This window comes from Neltuma alba, unplaced genomic scaffold (genome assembly GCF_004799145.2).
Source record: "Neltuma alba isolate B1F8T4 unplaced genomic scaffold, ASM479914v2 tig00011718_pilon, whole genome shotgun sequence".
Taxonomy (NCBI): Eukaryota; Viridiplantae; Streptophyta; class Magnoliopsida; order Fabales; family Fabaceae; genus Neltuma; species Neltuma alba.
This window is the reverse complement of record NW_021636350.1, coordinates 38,785-57,606: the sequence shown is the minus strand read 5'-3', so window position 1 is coordinate 57,606 and position 18,822 is coordinate 38,785. Positions and strand designations below refer to the sequence as shown.

At 32.5% G+C, this 18,822-nt stretch overlaps 2 protein-coding genes across 3 annotated transcripts; one reads left to right on the top strand and one right to left on the bottom strand.

Moving 5' to 3' along the window:
* Positions 1 to 1,816: 1,816 nt before the first annotated feature.
* Positions 1,817 to 6,326, top strand: LOC114717221 (putative pentatricopeptide repeat-containing protein At3g16710, mitochondrial). 2 transcript variants are annotated; one of them, XM_028902318.1, is made up of 4 exons: positions 1,817 to 1,981; positions 2,105 to 4,498; positions 4,785 to 4,917; positions 6,016 to 6,326. In XM_028902318.1, exons 1-2 carry the CDS (start codon positions 1,904 to 1,906, stop codon positions 4,271 to 4,273), a joined length of 2,247 nt encoding a protein of 748 aa, XP_028758151.1. In that variant the 5' UTR covers positions 1,817 to 1,903; the 3' UTR covers positions 4,274 to 4,498; positions 4,785 to 4,917; positions 6,016 to 6,326. The 2 variants fall into 2 exon arrangements, with proteins under 2 accessions (XP_028758151.1, XP_028758152.1); XM_028902319.1 differs by having other exon boundaries at positions 2,074 to 4,498.
* A 2,513-nt stretch (positions 6,327 to 8,839) lies between these two features.
* Positions 8,840 to 11,558, bottom strand: LOC114717217 (activating signal cointegrator 1 complex subunit 2 homolog). The gene is made up of 2 exons (XM_028902312.1): positions 10,237 to 11,558; positions 8,840 to 10,065 (listed from the first exon to the last, which is right to left on the bottom strand). Exons 1-2 carry the CDS (start codon positions 11,469 to 11,471, stop codon positions 9,174 to 9,176), a joined length of 2,127 nt encoding a protein of 708 aa, XP_028758145.1. The 5' UTR covers positions 11,472 to 11,558; the 3' UTR covers positions 8,840 to 9,173.
* Positions 11,559 to 18,822: the final 7,264 nt, after the last annotated feature.

The window sequence follows — 18,822 nt, the reverse complement described above, 5'->3', positions numbered from 1 at the left end:
CATGAAAATTTATGGGTAAGATTCATGGGGAAAAAAAAAAAAAGCATCGTGAAACCATCCCAAAATCTAACTATAAGAATCCAGCTCCTTCCGATTCAAATATCATGTAAACTGATATATCAAAAGACTGCAATGCATAAAAAGAGATGATACAGTGTTTTTCATTTCTGATCCAAGCAAGTTGTATAGTACTCCCTCCGTTCCTTATTATAAGAAACATTTCATACTTATGGCATGTTCTTATATATAAGAGACACTTAAAAGTTGTCTCTACTTTTTTTTGTTGATTTCTTATTTTACCCATATTTATTATCTCCAACTCACACTCTCTCTCCCTCCTACCTCTCTTTCTTTTAATAATTTAATTGTTCTCTCTCATGTTCTCTCTCCTTATTAATGAGGACAGTTTTGGAAAAAGAATTATACTTTTTACACATTGATTGTTCTTAACTAATTTTAACTGTTTTTTTGATCAACGTAAATCGGTTATTTGTCTCTTATAATAAGGAACGGAGGGAGTAATTCCTAAATAGAGAGGGAATCCACTTTTGAAATGGTCTTGTGAAAAATCTTACATAAGTAACATTTTCATGAAAAGTTTGAAATTTCATACTGGTACAAAACTCCTCTCACATATTTATCTAGTATTTTATAAATTATAATTAAAAAGATTATCATAAAAAATTTCAAACAATCCTTAAATTCCATTTGACATGAGTTCCTAACTTTCTGTTCTTAGATATTGAAACTAAATACTACCTCCTATCTTAAATATAAAAGATAGTTAACTAATTTGAGTATTTAAAGAAATACTTCTCTAGTCCTATTTATAAGACACTTCCAACATGTTTTATACAGATCAAGAAAAACCTTAAACCGCATTAACTTTTCATTAAAATATAATAACTTTTCAACTTTACCCTTATTTAATATATACTTCTTTAAAAAAAAATCTATCCACACTATAATAAATGAAGGACAATTTGGTACATTCATGATAAAAATTTAATGAAATGACTTATAAATTGATTAAAAAAATCTTCTCTCTCTGCCCTATAATAGGACCAAAAGAGTAAATTAAGTTAGTTGTTTATAATAAATAGGTATTCTCTTTTCTAAAATATCATTGTAATCAAGTATATTTGTTAGAACTACTATTATTAAAAGCACTACCTTGAAAAAAAATACATAAATATGAGAGACAAAGTTTATTATAGTATTATATTTAGAATAAAATAAAAGTCAAACGAAGTCTTATATTAAGGATCAGAGGTAGTAGTTACTCATTTGAAAAGATTAAAAAGATTAATTAAATTAATTATTTATTAAAAAAATGCATGTTTGTCTCATGAAATATCCTTTTACTTATCTACTACCTCTGGTCCTTAATATAAAAACTTGTTCATAAATATAAGATCTCAATCCACTTTTTCTGTTATATCTATTTATTTTTTTTCAAAATAGTCCTTATAATAATAATAGTTCTAACCAATATATTTGATTAGCAATAATAATTTATGAAATACGGTGCTTATTTATTACAAATGATTAATTTAACTAAGTTTTTTATGCTAGTCAAATTAGTTAACTAGCTCATATATTAATTACATGTTACAAACTGTTCTTGTGTTCTATAATGAAAATTCCTTAAGAAATAGAATTAATAATAATTCAAAAAATAAATTAGAAATTTTGAAGAGAAAAAATAAACTGGGTTCTAACATTTTTAGGTGAAAAGGATCCGATAACATGACCAGGGCTGTCGCTCGCATGTTCTTTGATTAGTTCGCCGATTCCACTCGTCTCTGGAGAGTGAAGACCTCATAAAGGCCGCGAGAGAGGTGCCATCGCGAATTCGCAGAAACAGAGAGTTGGACGGCCCAAAAAATATAAATTATTCTGTATGTCACAATGCACCAGGGATATTAATGCCTGTCTTGTTCAATTCATTCTTATTAATCTCATGCTTCTAACAACCAAGGTCAGATTTTGGTTTTCCTGTTTTTACTTCTCTCTATCTGTTTTTTATGTATTTGTTTATTCAATTCCTTCTTCGAAACTGTAATCTTTTAGCTAATTCATGCGGTGCCCCATGATTATAAAGCTCCCACCTGCGGCATGTGCTTGTCGAATCCATAAATGGTTATATCCCAGTGCTTACATTTCTTCAAGTTCCTGCGCTAGTCATATTGAAGATGAATCGGAAAGGATTGGAAATCCGAAGGACTCATCAGGATTCGAGCAAAATATTAACTTTCTGAGGAACAAACTTGTGCCGGAGAACTTAATCCGGATTTTGAACTGTACAAGTGATTTGAATTCAGCAGTGAAGATATTCAATTGGGCTGCTCTTCAGAAGAGTTTCCGCCACACCGCCAGTACATATTATCAAATGATTTTGAAACTGGGTATGACTGGGAATGTTCAGGAGATGGGGGCTATCTGTCAAAATATGGTGAAGGATAGATGCCCGGGCGCTGAAGAAGCTCTTGTGGCGTTAATTCGCACATTTGTTGGGCATTCTAGGCTTAACGAAGCGATGACAGTTTTTATGAACATGGATTTTGGTACTTATAAGCCCCCAGTACATGTGTTTAATGTTCTATTGGGGGCTCTTGCAAAAGAAAATGGAGATTTTCAAAATGCATTGTTTGTTTATAAAGAGATGGTCAAAGCTGGAATCTTACCCACAATCGAAACCTTGAATTGTTTGTTGGAGGTATTGTTTGCGACCAATCGAGTTGATTTGGCTTTGGATCAATTTAGAAGGATGCACAAAAAAGGATGCAGTCCGAATAGCAAGAGTTTTGAGATTCTTGTAAAGGGTCTTTTTGCAAAAGGTCGAGTGAATGAAGCTACTTCAGTGTTAGATCAAATGCTTGAACTCAGGTTTGTGCCCGATTTAAGTTTTTTTAGATGTTCCATACCTCTCTTTTGCCAGGAGAATAAACTACAGGAGGCAGTAAAGTTGTTTGAGATGATGAAAGTTTCTGATTTTACACCTGATTCTTTAATTTACGAGTTTCTTCTACAATGTTTGTGCAAGAATGTGCGGTTGGATTCTGCAGTATCCCTTACAAACGAGATGATAGAAAGTGGTGTACCACTAGCTCACAATGTTTTTGTTGATATGGTAAACTGCTTTTGTGAGTTAGGGAAATTCGATGAGGCTATACTGTTCTTGGATGATAAACAAGTTGTTGAAACTCCTCCTTACAATGCATTGCTTGAAGGTTGCTGCAATGCTGGTGAAATTAGGATAGCTAATGCTTTGCTGCAAACAATGTCTGCGAAAAATATAGCTGACTGTTATTCTTGGAATATTATCATCAGATGGCATTGTGAGAATGGAGAGACTAGGAAAGCATATGAACTTCTTGGAAGAATGATCACGTCCTCAGTTACACTTGACCATATCACTTATTCTGCTCTTGTAATTGGCAACTGTAGATTCAAAAAGTTTGAAAATGCAATGGAATTGTTTGGCCAAGTTTGTGCCAGATGCTGGCCTTTGGATTTTACATCTTATTCTGAACTAGTTGGAGGCCTATGTGACATTAACAAAAATGAAGAGGCCACTGAAGTCTTTAATTACATGGCTTTAAAGAGATGCTCTCTTGAACCCCTTTCCTTCTACAAGTTGATTAAGAGTGTTTGTAACATAGGAAAAATCAATGAGGCCATAAGGCTGTGGCAGCTAGCTTACTATAATGGCATTTCTTGCTTGATTAACGTCCACACTACCATGATGCATGAGTTACTTAAATTAGGGAAGGTAAAATGTCTCTTTGTAATCCTCTCACGACTGTTGATAGAGGGCTGCAACCTTGATGTGGAAGCATACTGCATCCTTATTCAAAGTATGAGTCAACAAAATCGAGCAAACCAATATGTTTTACTTTTTAACATGATGGTTAGTGAAGGTCTGTTTCCTGATCCGGATAGACTATATGATCAACTGGCATTTATTGCTAATCATTCTCGGTTAACTATGATTTCTGGTGCAATTGGTAAACTTATAGATGGTGAAATTCTGAATTCAGCAATGTATAGCTTACTGATAAATGGACTTTGGAAAGAGGGTAAAAAACATGAGGCTCATCGATTATTGGATTTGATGTTAGAAAAGGGTTGGGTTCCAGATGCTAGCACTCACAAATTGTTGATTGGATCTGATGTCAAAGAAGAAAGGAGTCACGAAATGTTGATGTTTAACAACTCCTTGCAAGATTCTGTTAGCAACATACTTGCAGAAAGTCTTGGAGATACCTGAAACATAATAATTGCATTAAAAGACTCTCGATGGCTGAGCATGCCAGTTCCATCAGCGGTGCTGCTCTGTGCAGTACTGCTTCTTTACCGGCTGACAATGCCCGTCAAGTGGTTTCTTCCGTATGTACTCTTGCAGCGACCATCAACCTTACTTTTTGTCTATTCTCTCAGAAAAGGCTGCTGCCCTGGTGTCAACTTGATCAAATTTATTAGCCATGATGAAATGGTAAGATGTCAAGTTGACGAATTTGATCCATATATAACTCCAATTACAACATAGATATCTCATTATTTACAAGGTAGATAACCATGCTTTGTCTGTGAACTTTTTTCTTAATCCTTTGTTTTGATGGAAAGAAACTGGCCTTAGAAAACTAAGACCATGGACATGATTTTTTAGCTAATGTGCTTTTGGCTTATAACAGATGAACCAAGAGGTTTTGATTCATCCTTTTGTTATTATACTCGCATGCATAATGTAAAAGTGTGACTTTTCGTATGTTCATCTGCAGGAACTAATCTCATTGATCCAAGGTGCAGATGGCCTACGTGCATTCCTTATATATCCGTGGCTTGATGAAGCTGTGAACTAACATTGAGAGGAGAATTAAATTTCATTGCTGTCATTCAGATGTACTGATTAAGGTTTTTGCCCCGAACCTTGTACTTCTAGACTTATATTAACTGAAGGGGATGGGAAGATAGACATATTTGCTGCCAAACTAACAAAAATATAGACTAGGATATTTGGACGCCAACTTGATGTTGTTGCTACTTACATGTCGCACATAGAAGTGAAAGGACTTGATGGTATCAACAGTCTTGATGTGACCCATCTAGGAATTGTCCTGTTCTTAACTTTTGGGATGAAGGCAGGTTGAGATTAGGGGGAAAAAATTCGAGGAGGAAGCTATTTCAATTGTGAAATTGTGGAGCACGGTAGTTGTAAATGCACCATCTTATCCCTTTAAAATGTCTTCTCTTTTATCATATAAAACTTATAAGACGAATTCAGTCATAGAAAGAACAGAACAATGGTTGCTAATAATCACATTTTAGTGTGGCAAACAATTTCATTTCTACATCTTTCATTAAAAGCGGCCATCGTATATACAACATCGATTGGTTTGTGTTTGATGGGTAATAACTTCGGGAACTACTTGGATTGTATGAATTTGTTTTTCCATAAAAAAATTTTCAGGGGGTATGAAGATTAAAATGTTTGTGTCCTTTTTTCCCCGACTATCTCGTGATGTTTGTGTACATTATTGTGCGGTTTTGAGTTTCCATGGTTAGGTTAATTATTAAAAATATTTCATGGTTATGCTGCTGTGCACGTGCTGCCCCTGTACCCCAGTGGCTATATTGTTTAAAACCATCTCCCTTATCATTTAGTCTTTATTTCATGGCATCTTTTTATTTCATGGTCCTCAAATGGATTGAATAACTTCATTAATGAAGCTTTGTTCTTATAATTTTTTTGCATAAACCACCAGTATCCAAAAGCCATATTGGATTCAGACTAACTCAGGTTGAGCCTGGTGGAAATGCAAGGGTTGCACAAGTTTTTAACACAACATCCAGGACTCAAATTCAAGATTATTGGTTAAACCAACGCAAAGTTCCTATTAGCTTAGAACTTGGTCCTTTTTCTTGAAAAGCTTATAATCTTTTGCCTATTCAATTCTGACTATGTTATGTTATTTAGTATTTAGTTTTTATTTGCATTTTGAAATTGTGCAGATGAGTGACTTCAAATCTACATCAGATGCAAGGTGTGAGGAGGCAGCCCAGGTTGAAGAGTATTTGCGTCTTCTATGGGAGCAGCCAGGGCAAGAAACAAGCTGTAAAGATGCTGCCATTAAGTTTAGCGGGGAATTGGTGATGCAGTGTTTAATGGTTTCCCATATTTTCGCCTCCCTTATTCTTTTCATTCCATATATTATCCCATATGTCACCCCCCTTCAAAATACCTTAATTCTGTTCGCTGTAAATATCATCCAATGCATCTGGGCTTGAGCTTTTCTCTTGGTTCAGTTTATGCCTTTCATATATTTCTTGATGTGCATGTTTTCTTCCTCCTTTCTGAGACGCTTGTCTTCTCTGGCTATTATGATTTCATCCATTGGCTTGATTTAACAACCGAAAGAGACGTCATCGATAAACCCTCTTATAAATAAGGTTTTATTTAGTTCTATTATGTCAAACTAATCTTCTTCTTTTTTTCTGACTTGTTTTATAAGAAAAATTACTCAATAGAATTGTTATAAGAACGTATAAATGAGAATGGAATCAAACAAGCCATTATTTGTGATTGTCTTAGACGTCTTTCAAAAGTAATGGGCATTGCATAAGTCCAGAATTTGTGCGTCAGGTGAAAAAGTGAGATTTATATCCGACAGCTAGAATTTTGCGTGTTCCTGCTACTTCGTATGGATTCCAGAATGTGAGCATGTGATCCCAAAAAAATAAAGACTATGAGCCTATTTAATTTCATCTTTTAGAGCAGCCTTTTGTTTTAAAAATAAGAAAATAAAAAAGGAACTGTTTGAAAAAAAAAATTTCTGTTACGCGTTCTGAGAAGAATAGAATTTATTCTGAAATTTTAAAAAAAAAAAGAACAGAACATTTTTTTACTTTTTATTATCTTTTATTCTACAAAATTATAAAAGTGATGGAGAACATAATGTTTCTATTAATGATGATTATGTTAATAAAGTAAACAAGTTTTCCACCCTTCACATTATCAAATATATATTTTTAAATTTTTTATTTTTAGTAATTATTTTAATAACTTCAGAATAAACAAGAGAACCATTGAACACTCTTTCAGAATCTTATGTCTTTTTTCATTTTTTCAAGAGATAAGGTGTAAGTTTATCTTCCATTGATTTTAAATTTTTACTCTATCCGATTTGGAACTCCGCCTATGTGCCATAGTTTTGTTCGCTAAATAAGTTCTAGTGTTTAAATTATATCATTGGACTTTTAATTACCAGAACATTATGTCATTAGATCAATCTCACCAAAAAAATTTTTGAAAAAATGACATAAATAATGGAACGTATTCCTTTATATTTGCATGTGTTTAAATGTGAAGTTGTATTTTATGAATACAAATAGGAAAAAGATACAAACACATGCAAATATGAAAAAGATAAAAATAGCATTTCTTTAAATTTTGTTTAAATGTGAAGCTGTATTTTATGGATACCATGAGTGCGTCCATAACGTAAAGAACGACAAAGCCAACAAAAGTTAATTTAATCGATAAGGAATTGACTATAAATTACAACGTTGTAAGTTTAAATTCTACTAACGATATGAGAATATTCTTTTCAATTTAGAAGCATACTCCAATTTTAATGAGCTCTTGAGGTCCGATTCAACTAGCATTTCCCATTGAAGAAGACTAAATAAATACTCTATATTGTAGGCAGACATGGACAAGAAAATAGGCATGGAATCAAATTTGTAGATTGGAGAGCGTCCCATCAACTTCATTCATTCTCTTTTATTTCCTCGGCCAAATCATTCAATGCTCATTTAATATTTAACTCATTGGGTGAGATTAATTTAAGAAAAATAGTTAATGTGATGGACAAATCCAAAAATAGATAAAGTATTGCATTAAGGACCAAATCAAAATCATCGACAAAATCTCTTTTTAAATAAGAAAAATAATTTTAAAAAAACTAATTGAAAATGCACATGAATGACATGAAGCTCTAAAAGGTATTGAAATTACAAAGTAAATATTGCATAATCAAGTGCACGGAATCTGCAAATACTTATTTAGGATAATAATTTCCAAAAGGAAGTGATTGAGGGAAAGGGACAAATTGACTGAGGACGATGACAGCAATTACAGTGTAGACTGTGGCAAATAAAAACACAAATTGCTGATTCATGAGCAGCTCAGTGTTCCCTCCTTAAATCTGACCTAAAGACGTTAATTTATGAGAAATTAACCACTAAACTGATAATTTGATGCACCGAATCTAAAGTACTGTGCCTGTGATTTGCCCCTCACATGAACCTCTGCTTTAGCATCATTGGAGCCTTCACCCCATATGACTCTTCAATAAGTTATTCCAACATCTCATCATGAAATGCCACTCTACGTTATCAATATAGGAAGAATCAGACCACAGTACGTTGGGAGTCCAGTATTTAACTTTTCCTTTGTACTTAGAAGATATTTATTTCATATTACTGTGTGTGTTTCAGCAATGGTAAATTCTGCGCTGTAGAAGCCGACGTAAGGGTTCACAAAATTACGGAGTAACATGGTAGAAGAATAGGCTGGCATGAATGAATAATGATCAAACGAATTTCAAAATGCAGCCAAGTCAAAGATGAATCCGAAGACTCACCAAACTTTTAATAATGTTTTGTCAGGTAAGGTGTAGCAAAACCACATCGTCCGTTCCATGCCCACAATTTCTCAGAAAATGGTCAAATAAAACGACGAAAAACGTTTTATTTCCCAGTGGTCCTTCCTGGTCAAAACAAAACGTTGGACGGGACCAGCGGGAAAAAAATTACATTACGGCGCCCGAAATAGTGTCAGTAATTTCACAAAAAGCATGAACTAGAGATCCAACCCATCAGAGAATGCCCTACAATTTTGTCAATCATTCAAGAATTGATAGTATGCACTTCGAAGCACAAAGGATTCTTGAACTTTTACAGTATAACCTCTTGGAACACTTTTAATTTCCAGTAAATTATGAAATAAGAAATATTACAAGTTGGAAACGAGTTTCTTCTTATTATCTAATCACAATAACAGACCGCAAATAGGCACCATAGCAAGACATCAAGAAGTATAAAAATTAAAGGGAGAAACCAACCCCATTTCTTCAAAATTGTTTCTTCTGTTAAGAACCTGATTTATATTATATCGGCTGTGAGGTTCTTATCTGCTGCTTTATGCTGTCAGAAGGAAGCTGAGAAGAAACTTCTGGCAGCACAACAGCAGGAGCTGCCATGGTTTGGTACTGTGAAGGCATGGTGGGAGCCAAAGGTTGGGTGTAGTATAACTGAGCATGGGCAGGATTGGCATAGTCATAAGCATAATTTGCTGGGACAGCAGAATTGGGGGCAGCAGTCTGAGAGGGATGATGAATCTGAGAGTAAGCAACAAATTGTTGCTGATGCTGAGGCTGAGTAGAAGGGACTTGAACTAATTGAGGGATGCCTGCACTTGTTCTGTATGCGCCCGCAGCCATTTCAGCCTTCTGAATCGGAACATTTCTTACAGGATTGTAAGCTAAAGATGATGGAGCCATCGTCGGATTTGGCTGAGCTTGGGGTCGACTAGAAGGGATGGCTGTGTTGGCTTCACCAATATTAGCCTGCTGCTGCTGCTGCTGCATCGGTAAGTTGTAAGGTTGGGCCTGTCTTGCAGGCATGTAGTAAACTGGGTATTGCTGATCAAGCTGAGGGTGATGCTGAGGATGAGATTGTTGCTGGGAAGGATATACAGGATAGTATGCCGGGATTGGCACAGCGCCAGCAGGAGCATGGTGAACGAAATGGGAATCGGCCATATATTGCTGCTTCTGCTGCTGTTGAGGTTGTTGCTGCGGATCAAATTGTGATTGCAATACGTATCCGGGGTCCTGCACCTGTTGCTGTATCTGGATCCGAGTTTGAGGATCAGACATATTAAGCTTTACTGGATCAGCAGGATTACTAGGAACCCTTGTAGTCACGGCAGGAATTTGAACTGGTTCTTGATAGATTACAGGCCTTGGGCGTGACAACGGATTTGAAATGCTACCATCACTGCAGAATTATAACAAGTACCAAACACCTAATTAAGTACCAGCTAGGCTAACTTGTATGGCATCGCACACTTGTATATCCAGAATCAAACGATATAGAAAAACAATACCACGAGTATGTAATCAAAATAAGCACTGGGGAAAATCTAAAATTAGAGGAGTTTGAAGATACCTTGAAACCGAATCTGGGGAAGGCAAATCAACAACGCCGGCTGACTTCTGTTGAAATTGAGGAGGCAGATTCTGAGGCTGAGCCTGAGGCTGTGGTTGTAACTGCTGTGCCGTAGGTTTTCTATAACCCACAGGCACTCCGTGGTCTGATCTCTCATCGTCGGAGAAAACCCGATTCTGGTATTCCCCGGCAGAAACAACAGCGGAGCTAATCGGCACAACCATCGGAGTTGTGATGGTCGCCGGCATCGGAGGAGGAGACGACAGAACCACAAACCCTTCATCTTGCCTCTGCCCACCACCTCCACTAATACCCATTTGAGCAAACTGATCCTCAATTCCGACCACCTTCTGATCTTGCATCCTAACACTACTATCATCCACCACATGAACCCGAATCGGCGGAAGATTCGCCAGCGAAGGTGACGAAGAAGTAGACCCAAAAGACGAGGTCGTTTCCAGCATAGGGGAATCAGGCACAGAGTGAACATCCTGTCCTTGCTTCGTCACATTCTTGCCATTCCCGAAAGATCCAGATGGTTGAGCAACTTCATTTTCCCTAGAAACCGAGTCCAGGTTATTCCCACCAGCCTCATCATCGAGACCCAGCAAGCAATTTACCGAATCGGACTCAGAAAATCCTCTATTAAGCACTCCTGTGCCGTTTAGCGCGTTCAGGAACCAGTCATCCGACTTAGCCGAATTATCAAGTAAAGGCCCAATCGATTGCGACGATTCAGGCATCGTCGGGAACAAGAAGAGGCGGATTCTGGAGGGCTTAACCGACGAATTCGAAGCAGTTCGATCATACTCATCGATCATATTATCAAAATCTTCATCAGTAGTGACAGAGATTAAGGAATCGAGGTCTTCACTGGGAAGCTGGTATTTGAAAGTGAAGGGACGGCCATCAAGGAAGGTTTTAGAGAGGCGCGAAGACAAGTCGGAGAGAGAGGTGTTCCGGTCAACGACGACGATACGAGTATCGCCGCCGACATAACACAGAGACTTGTCGTGAGGGCGAGGGACGATGTGACCGCCGTAGCTGCACATGAGGCGGAGCTTGGAGGAGGCAGCGGCAGTAGGGAAAGGGTCATCCCAGGAGTCAGCGTTGCGGGAACGGGGAGAAGAATCAACAGAATCAGCATAGTTGAGGTGAGAGGGAGGCATCGTCGGCGTGACGACAGTGGAGAGGGGCGGCGCAGTGAGCGGAGGAGGAGGAGGAGGCGCCTCCATGGGTGGCAATGGAGGATTTTCCTCGGTGGTACCGCCTCCGTTGGAGGGGAGAGAGAGAAGAAAAGGAGAGTGAGGAAGAAGAGAGAGAGTAGAGCTGGATGCTCTTATAGTTACTCCACACCTGGTTCCTCTCCAGCCGTTTTTCTTTTGTTTTTCTCTTTCCTTTTTCATATCCTTAATATCAATCCATATCATGATATGAATATCTATAAATTTGATGATAAGGAAAAAAAACAATAACTATAATTTGATAAAAGATAAATTATGTCTTAAATTCGGTTTTAAAAAAAAGCTTTTTACTGACACTTTTAAATAACATTATTTTTACTATATTATCCCATGTATTTAATATAAAAGTTAGTTAACTAATTTAAGTATATTAAAAAATTATTTAAGATAGTTATTTATAATAAATATGTGTTTTTTTTAAAATACTTTTACTAATCATGTACTCCTTTGGACTAAATTCTTGAGTTGATTTTGGTCCTAAATATAAAACATATTTATTATATTTATTAATTTTATCTAAATTATCCCTATAGATGCTCTCTCAACCATAATCAAGTAGAAGAGGGAGATGAGAAATTAAAAAAGATTATTATAGTATTTTAGAAAAAATATGTCACTTTTTTATAATTAACTAATTTACCTAATTTCTTTAATCTAATCAAATTAATTAAATGAGTTTTATATTAAAGATCGGAAGAGTATATTAGTTAAAACTGTCGTTTGATAAAGCATTTAATGTGTGCTACCACTATAACAACTACCTTAAAAAAATAGATAAACATGAGAGATAATATGAACTAAAATTTTATATTTAAAAACAAATTAAATGTCCCGCTAGTTCTTATATAACAATTCAGGGCCTACGTAACTAAAAATATGTTACAATTAAATGAAAGTTGTATCCATCGAACATAGGTTGCGCTTGAGTTTTTAAAATAAATTTTAAGTAATTTAAGAAATAAATTTTATAATGTGACATTTTTTAATTAAAAAAGAAATCTTGAATATATTAATATCAATGTAGAGTACTGGGCAGAGATGGAGGGAGCATTGTTCATAAATCACAATGGTAAATGGTTAGAATTTGAGTTGCTGATGCGAAAGTGACGGTGCTTAGAGCTCGGAGATCTTAATAACTGTGATGGAAGGACATAATTAATTTCGAGATTTGATGCCGCGGGAAAAAATCTGGAGATTCTTGCCCTCACAATAAATGTCCACGTCACAGAAATATTCCGCTTTTCTAGGATATATAATTTTTTAATAAATGTAATTTGAGTTAAAATAAATAAATTTAATTTGCTTATATTCAGAATATTTCATATTTAGTTATCAAGAAAAAGAATATTTGATACTTATTTTTTATTTAATCCTTATGAATAATTACAGTTTGTAAATAAATTTTCATCCTCATAAAGAATTATATAATCTGAAAAAATAAAATTAATTTTGAAATTTATATAAAATAAACAAAATTTACGCCATGTTATCATAGATCCATAATATATATCATCTTATCATATTTTTATTTTATTTTATTTAAATGCAAAAATATTTTATTTTGTGAGATTACATAATTCTTTATGAGAATAAAAGATTATCCAAAACCTTAAATTTAATTTTAACTTTTAACTATAATATTTTAAAATAGTCCGGATCAAAATTTTAGTCATGAAATATATATAATAAAATTTGATAAAAAGTACACATGCATGAAATTAAATGAGTATTTGGATTGGCTTTTCATATATTATTTTATAGAGTATAAAATAAATATATCAATAAAGTTCTCTCTTGAATTATGTAAAATTATTTTTTCAGTTGCTTATTACTGTTTTCAAACGCCCTCTGGATGTGTTTAAACTCCAGCATCAAAGTGCTTCGAAATTTGCGAAGGTAGGACTGCCCAGGGAACCTAGTTGTGTGTCCCAGTGTGTATGTTCTTCTTTTTATTTTTATTTTTTTGACCAGCAGTATGTTCTTAACTTACTATAATTAGTTACTATGACTATTTTCATTTGTTACATTTATTCTTATAATTTTTTAAGGCGTGGCCGTGTTGTCAATCATTAATTATTTATTACTATAATTCTTTTTAATACTGATTATTATAATCTTGCGTGGCTCTGTGTCCTTTGGAGCCAAAACGAAGGGGCTGAAGTCATCCAAGACTAAGCTGGTCGCTTCAATTTATCTTCCATTTTGTTTATAAATAACTTTTAATATAAATCATGTAAATTAAAAAAATCTTAAATTTTATTAATTTTTATTTAAAATTTAACAAATTTTTAGCTCTATTTTTATTTAATATATATTATATTTCATGTAATCAAAGTCTATACAATAATAAATAAATAATAAAATCGTACGTTATATTCATATAAAAAATTTCTCTTACTGTCGTATAAATATGACCAAAAAATATTTTATCTTTCTACCCTATAAGTAGGAGTAGATGAGTAAATTTTTTATACTGGGTAACGTGATCTTATTTCTATGTGTACTCAACAACACTTAGATTTTTTTAGTGGCACAATTTTATCCATGATCTTTTTTTTTTTTTTTGCAATTCTGAACCTGATCTTATTTTTTAGTGCAATTTTACTCCTGATCCTTGGATGCAATTTTAGTCTTGAAGGTAAAATTGTATCCAAAAAATATCATGGTTAAAATTACACCGCTACAAAAATCAGGACATTAGATGCATATGAAAAATAAGTTCCGGGGTAAATTTGTACTTTTATGTTTTTATATTTACCTTCACAAGTAAATTCATGGGCGTAACCTAAAGTAAAATAATTTAAACACCTACTTAATTTATTTTGCATTTGGTGCGTTAACTATTATTAGTATTAACATCAATACTTGCGCCAATTCTCTCTCTTAAGGGAGTTTCCTATCTTAAATGTAATTAATGCAGTATATACCATAAAGACAAAGTACAAGCCTGTTGTTGAATTCTTAATGTGACCTTTAATTTTGATTCGATAAACCATCCATATATAATAAACTACAAGTGTCAAAGTATTTGTAACATATGTCAGATTCATGTGAGGGTTTTATTAGTAGACGGTTTGAATTCTAAAAATACCTTCATAAACCCTCTTTAAATTTGGAGGCATATCATGATTTTATGAACTCTTAAAATTCGATTTACCTATTTTTGTGTCTCATTAAAAAAACATTTTTTAGATTTTAATTTAAGAGATGTATTTTCTCATGACGGTATTTTCATTATAATCACCCATGCTGAAATGAGTCGAGCTTAAGTATCCATTTTTTTCTCTTGAGCTTATTAGTTCAAGACCAATTTTTATCATATAGCATTATTTTGAATTATGATTCGAAAAGTAATTTAAGTTTGTAAAATAACTAAAATAGGTATGACTTTTGTTAACATTTAACATGCGTAATTACTGTAAGAAGTAAGAACTGTCTTAAAAAAATAGATAGATACGAGAGACAATATGAATTAAGATTTTATATTTAGGAACAAATTGAATGTTAAATTAACTCTTATATTATGAATCGAAAGTAGTATTTTACTATAAAAAAAACATTGTTAAAAAATTGCTCATTGCAAAAGTGATTAATCAAAGGTATATAAGAATCCAAAGAGTAAAATAAATCTTAAATATATTAATATTAATGTAGAGTACTGGGTGGAGATGGAGTGAGCATTGTTCATGAATCGCTCAAAGTGGTTAGAATTTAAGCTGCTGATGCGAAAGTGATGGTGCTTAAAAGCTCAGAGATCTTAATAACTGTGATGGAAGGAGATAATGAATTTCGAGATTTGGTGCCGCGGGAAAAAATCTGGAGATTCTTGGCTTCACAATAAATTTGCGTGTCGCTGAAATATTCCTCCTGTCTAGGATATAATTTTTTAATAAATGTAATTTGATTCAAAAAAATTAATTTTGATATGGTTACATTCAGAATATTTCATATTTAGTTATCGAGAAAAAGAATATTTGATGCTTATTTTTTATTTAATCCTTATGAATAATTAAGGTTTGTAAATAGATTTTCATCCCCATAAAGAATTGTATAATCTGTAAAAATAAAATTAATTTTGAAATTTAAATAAAATAAACAAAATTTACGCCATGTTATCATAAATTCATAATATCCATCATCTTATCATAATTTAATTTACATTGTCATTTTATTATAATTCATTTTTATTTTATTAAATGCAAAAATATTTCATTTCGTGAGATTACACAATTCCTTATGAGAATAAAAGATTATCCAAAACCTTAAATTTAATTTTAACTTTTAACTTTTAACCATAATTTTTGAAAATAGTCCGGATCTTGAATTATTCAAAATTATTTTTCCAGTTGCTTATTAGCGTTTTCAAATATAGCCTCCAGCACCAAGGTGCTTCGTAATTTGCGAAGGCAGGCAGCTCCGTGAAGTTAGTTGTGCGTCCGTGTGCGTGTGTGTGTTCTTAGCTTACTATAATTAGTTACTCTGACTATTATAATTTGTTACATTTATTCTTATAATTTTTTTGGGTGCGGCGGCGTTGTCAATTATCAATAATTTATTACCATAATTCTTTCTAATACTGATTATTATAATATTGTGGGCGCAGCCCTGTGTCCTTTGGCGCCAAAACGAAGTAGCTGAAGTCACCTAAGACTAAGCCTGTCGCTTCAATTATTCACTTTTAATATGAATCCCGTAACCTAAAAAAAAAAACAAATTAAATTAATTTTTAAAAAAAATTAATAACTTTTTAGCTTTATCTAAATTCAATATATATTATATTTCATATAAATAAAATCAATACAATAATAAATAAGAGTAAAATTATGTTCTATATTTATACAAAAAAATTTCTCTAGCTGTCCTATAAACATGACCAAAAAATATCTTTTCTTTCTACCTTAATGGTGCAATTTTATTTATAATATTTTTTTTTACAATTCTAGACATAATTTTTTTTAATGTACCCTTGATCTTTGGATGTAATTTTAGTCCTGAAGGGTAAAATTGTACCTAAAAAATCATGAGTAAAATTGCACCACTAAAAAAATTGGAACACTAGATATGTATGAAAAATAAGATCCAAAGTAAATTTGCACTTTTATCTTTTTATATTTAGATTCACAAGTAAATTCATGCGCGTAACCCATAATCACTTAAAAAAAAGTTTTGCACAACACCTTTTACATATTTATTTTGTAAAGCTTAAAATTATTTAAGATAAGCTAATTTAAACAGCCACTTAATTTATTTTGTATTTGGTGCGTTAACTATTATTAGTATTAACATCAGTATTTGCACCAATTCTTTCTCTCTCTCTGTTTTTGTTTTTTTACACCAGCATGCACCAATTCTTTCTCTTAAGGGAGTTTCCTCTCTTAAATGTAATTAATGCAATATATACCATAAAGACAAAGTACAAACCTGTTATTGAATTCTTAATGTGACCTTTAATTTTGATTTAATAAACCATCCATATATAATATATTACAAGTGTCAAAGTATTTGTAACATATGTTATATTCATGTGAGGATTTTATTAGTAAACGGTTCGAATTCTAAAAATACCTCCATAATTTTTTTTTTGAATTTGGAGGCATATCGTAATTTTATGAACTCTTAAAATTCAATTTACCTATTTTTGTGTATCATTAAAAAACATAGTTTATTATAATTTAAGAGATATATTTTCTCATGATGGTAACATTTTCATTATAATCACCCATGGGGAAATGAGTCAAGCTTGAATATCCATTTTTCCTCTTGAGCTTATTAGTCCAAGCCCAATTTTTAACATATATCGTTATTTTGAATTATGATTGGACAAGTAATTTTAGTTTATAGAATAATCAAAATGGGTATAATTTTTGTTAAATAATAAAAAAGATTAAACATATCAACTTATAAAACATAATAATATTAAATTATTTTAATAAGAAGAAGTTATATTTAATAAATAAAATATATTTAAATTAGAAATCATATTAATAGGAAAATTTTTGAACCAAATAATATTACATAATTAATTAGATGATATACTTTGCACAATTTATGTAATTATAAAATTAAAAATACCATAAAAACTATGTCAAAAATTATTTTCATTTAAAAACATTAAAAATAAATAACTAAAAATTGATCATGAAGTATAAAAAATATGCAGAAAGAAGTATAAAAATAATATAAACATAAAGGTAAAAATATCTTTTAATTTTAAAAATCTGTTTTTGCATCGGTAAATTTTATGTGCTTTTACAATCATATTTTTAAAAAAAAAAAAAAAAGCCAGCTTCTAGCCCCATGAATCTGATTAGCCAAAAGCTTCTAGCCAAAAGATCGCATCATCACAGAGGCACTAAATACTTGAGCTTAGGCCAAGCCCAATTTGTAAAATACAGCATTACTTTTAGATTTAAGTGCTATTAAGTAAATTAGTTACCAATATTTTTTTAGTTCATATAAATCGTAAGGCATATATATCATATCTTTTGCAGTTTCTAATAACCATTTAGGATACGAAGCCATTCTCACGCTATCCATTTCTCGCAGTTAAAAAATCACTTAAAATAAGCTAATTTTTTACGTCCATTTTTACCAGGAGAATCCCATTAAGGTCTCAGACAACTATAGAGCAAAGAAGTTAACATGATTTCAAATTTTATTGGGATTTTGTTATAAAATTTCTTGTGTGGGATTTTACTATCATCGATTATCTCTATTTTATTTTACCAATCTAAATGATCTAATCCTTTTAAAAATTAAAATATTGAAGTTTTTTTTTTGAAAAAAAATAAATGGGATGCAATCATACAAACACCATCATCCACAAGATATTATTGCTATTGAGGAAAACATTTACAATAATGTATTGTTGATAGAAATGTCAATTTCCCCTTCTCTCCTTTGTCCCCTTCATTTGCCCATCTGCTGTTCCACTATTTACTTGCTGGTGATTTTTAGGAACATTGACAATAACGTTGGCTGAAAGGTCATCCTTTTATATGTTCGTTTTATGCATCAGATACTGTTTTCCTAAGTGGGTATGGTTTTATTTGTAAGATACATTATTTAGGAATGTTTGGAATTTTAACTTTTTTTTTAATTTTTACGTACCCACATATGATTTTCTTTTTCTTCCTATTCGATCAACTCATCAAAAGGTATTTGATATGTGCAGTAGAAATTTTTTTTACAATAATAACCATGTGCCATTATTTTTTATTCACAAATAAAATATTACACATTTAAATTATAAAATTATTTTTATTTTATTTTATTGAAAATAAAATGTTTTGACGTAACAAGTCATTTTCTGCATTCTAAATTAAAAACTGCCAGTCTCTTC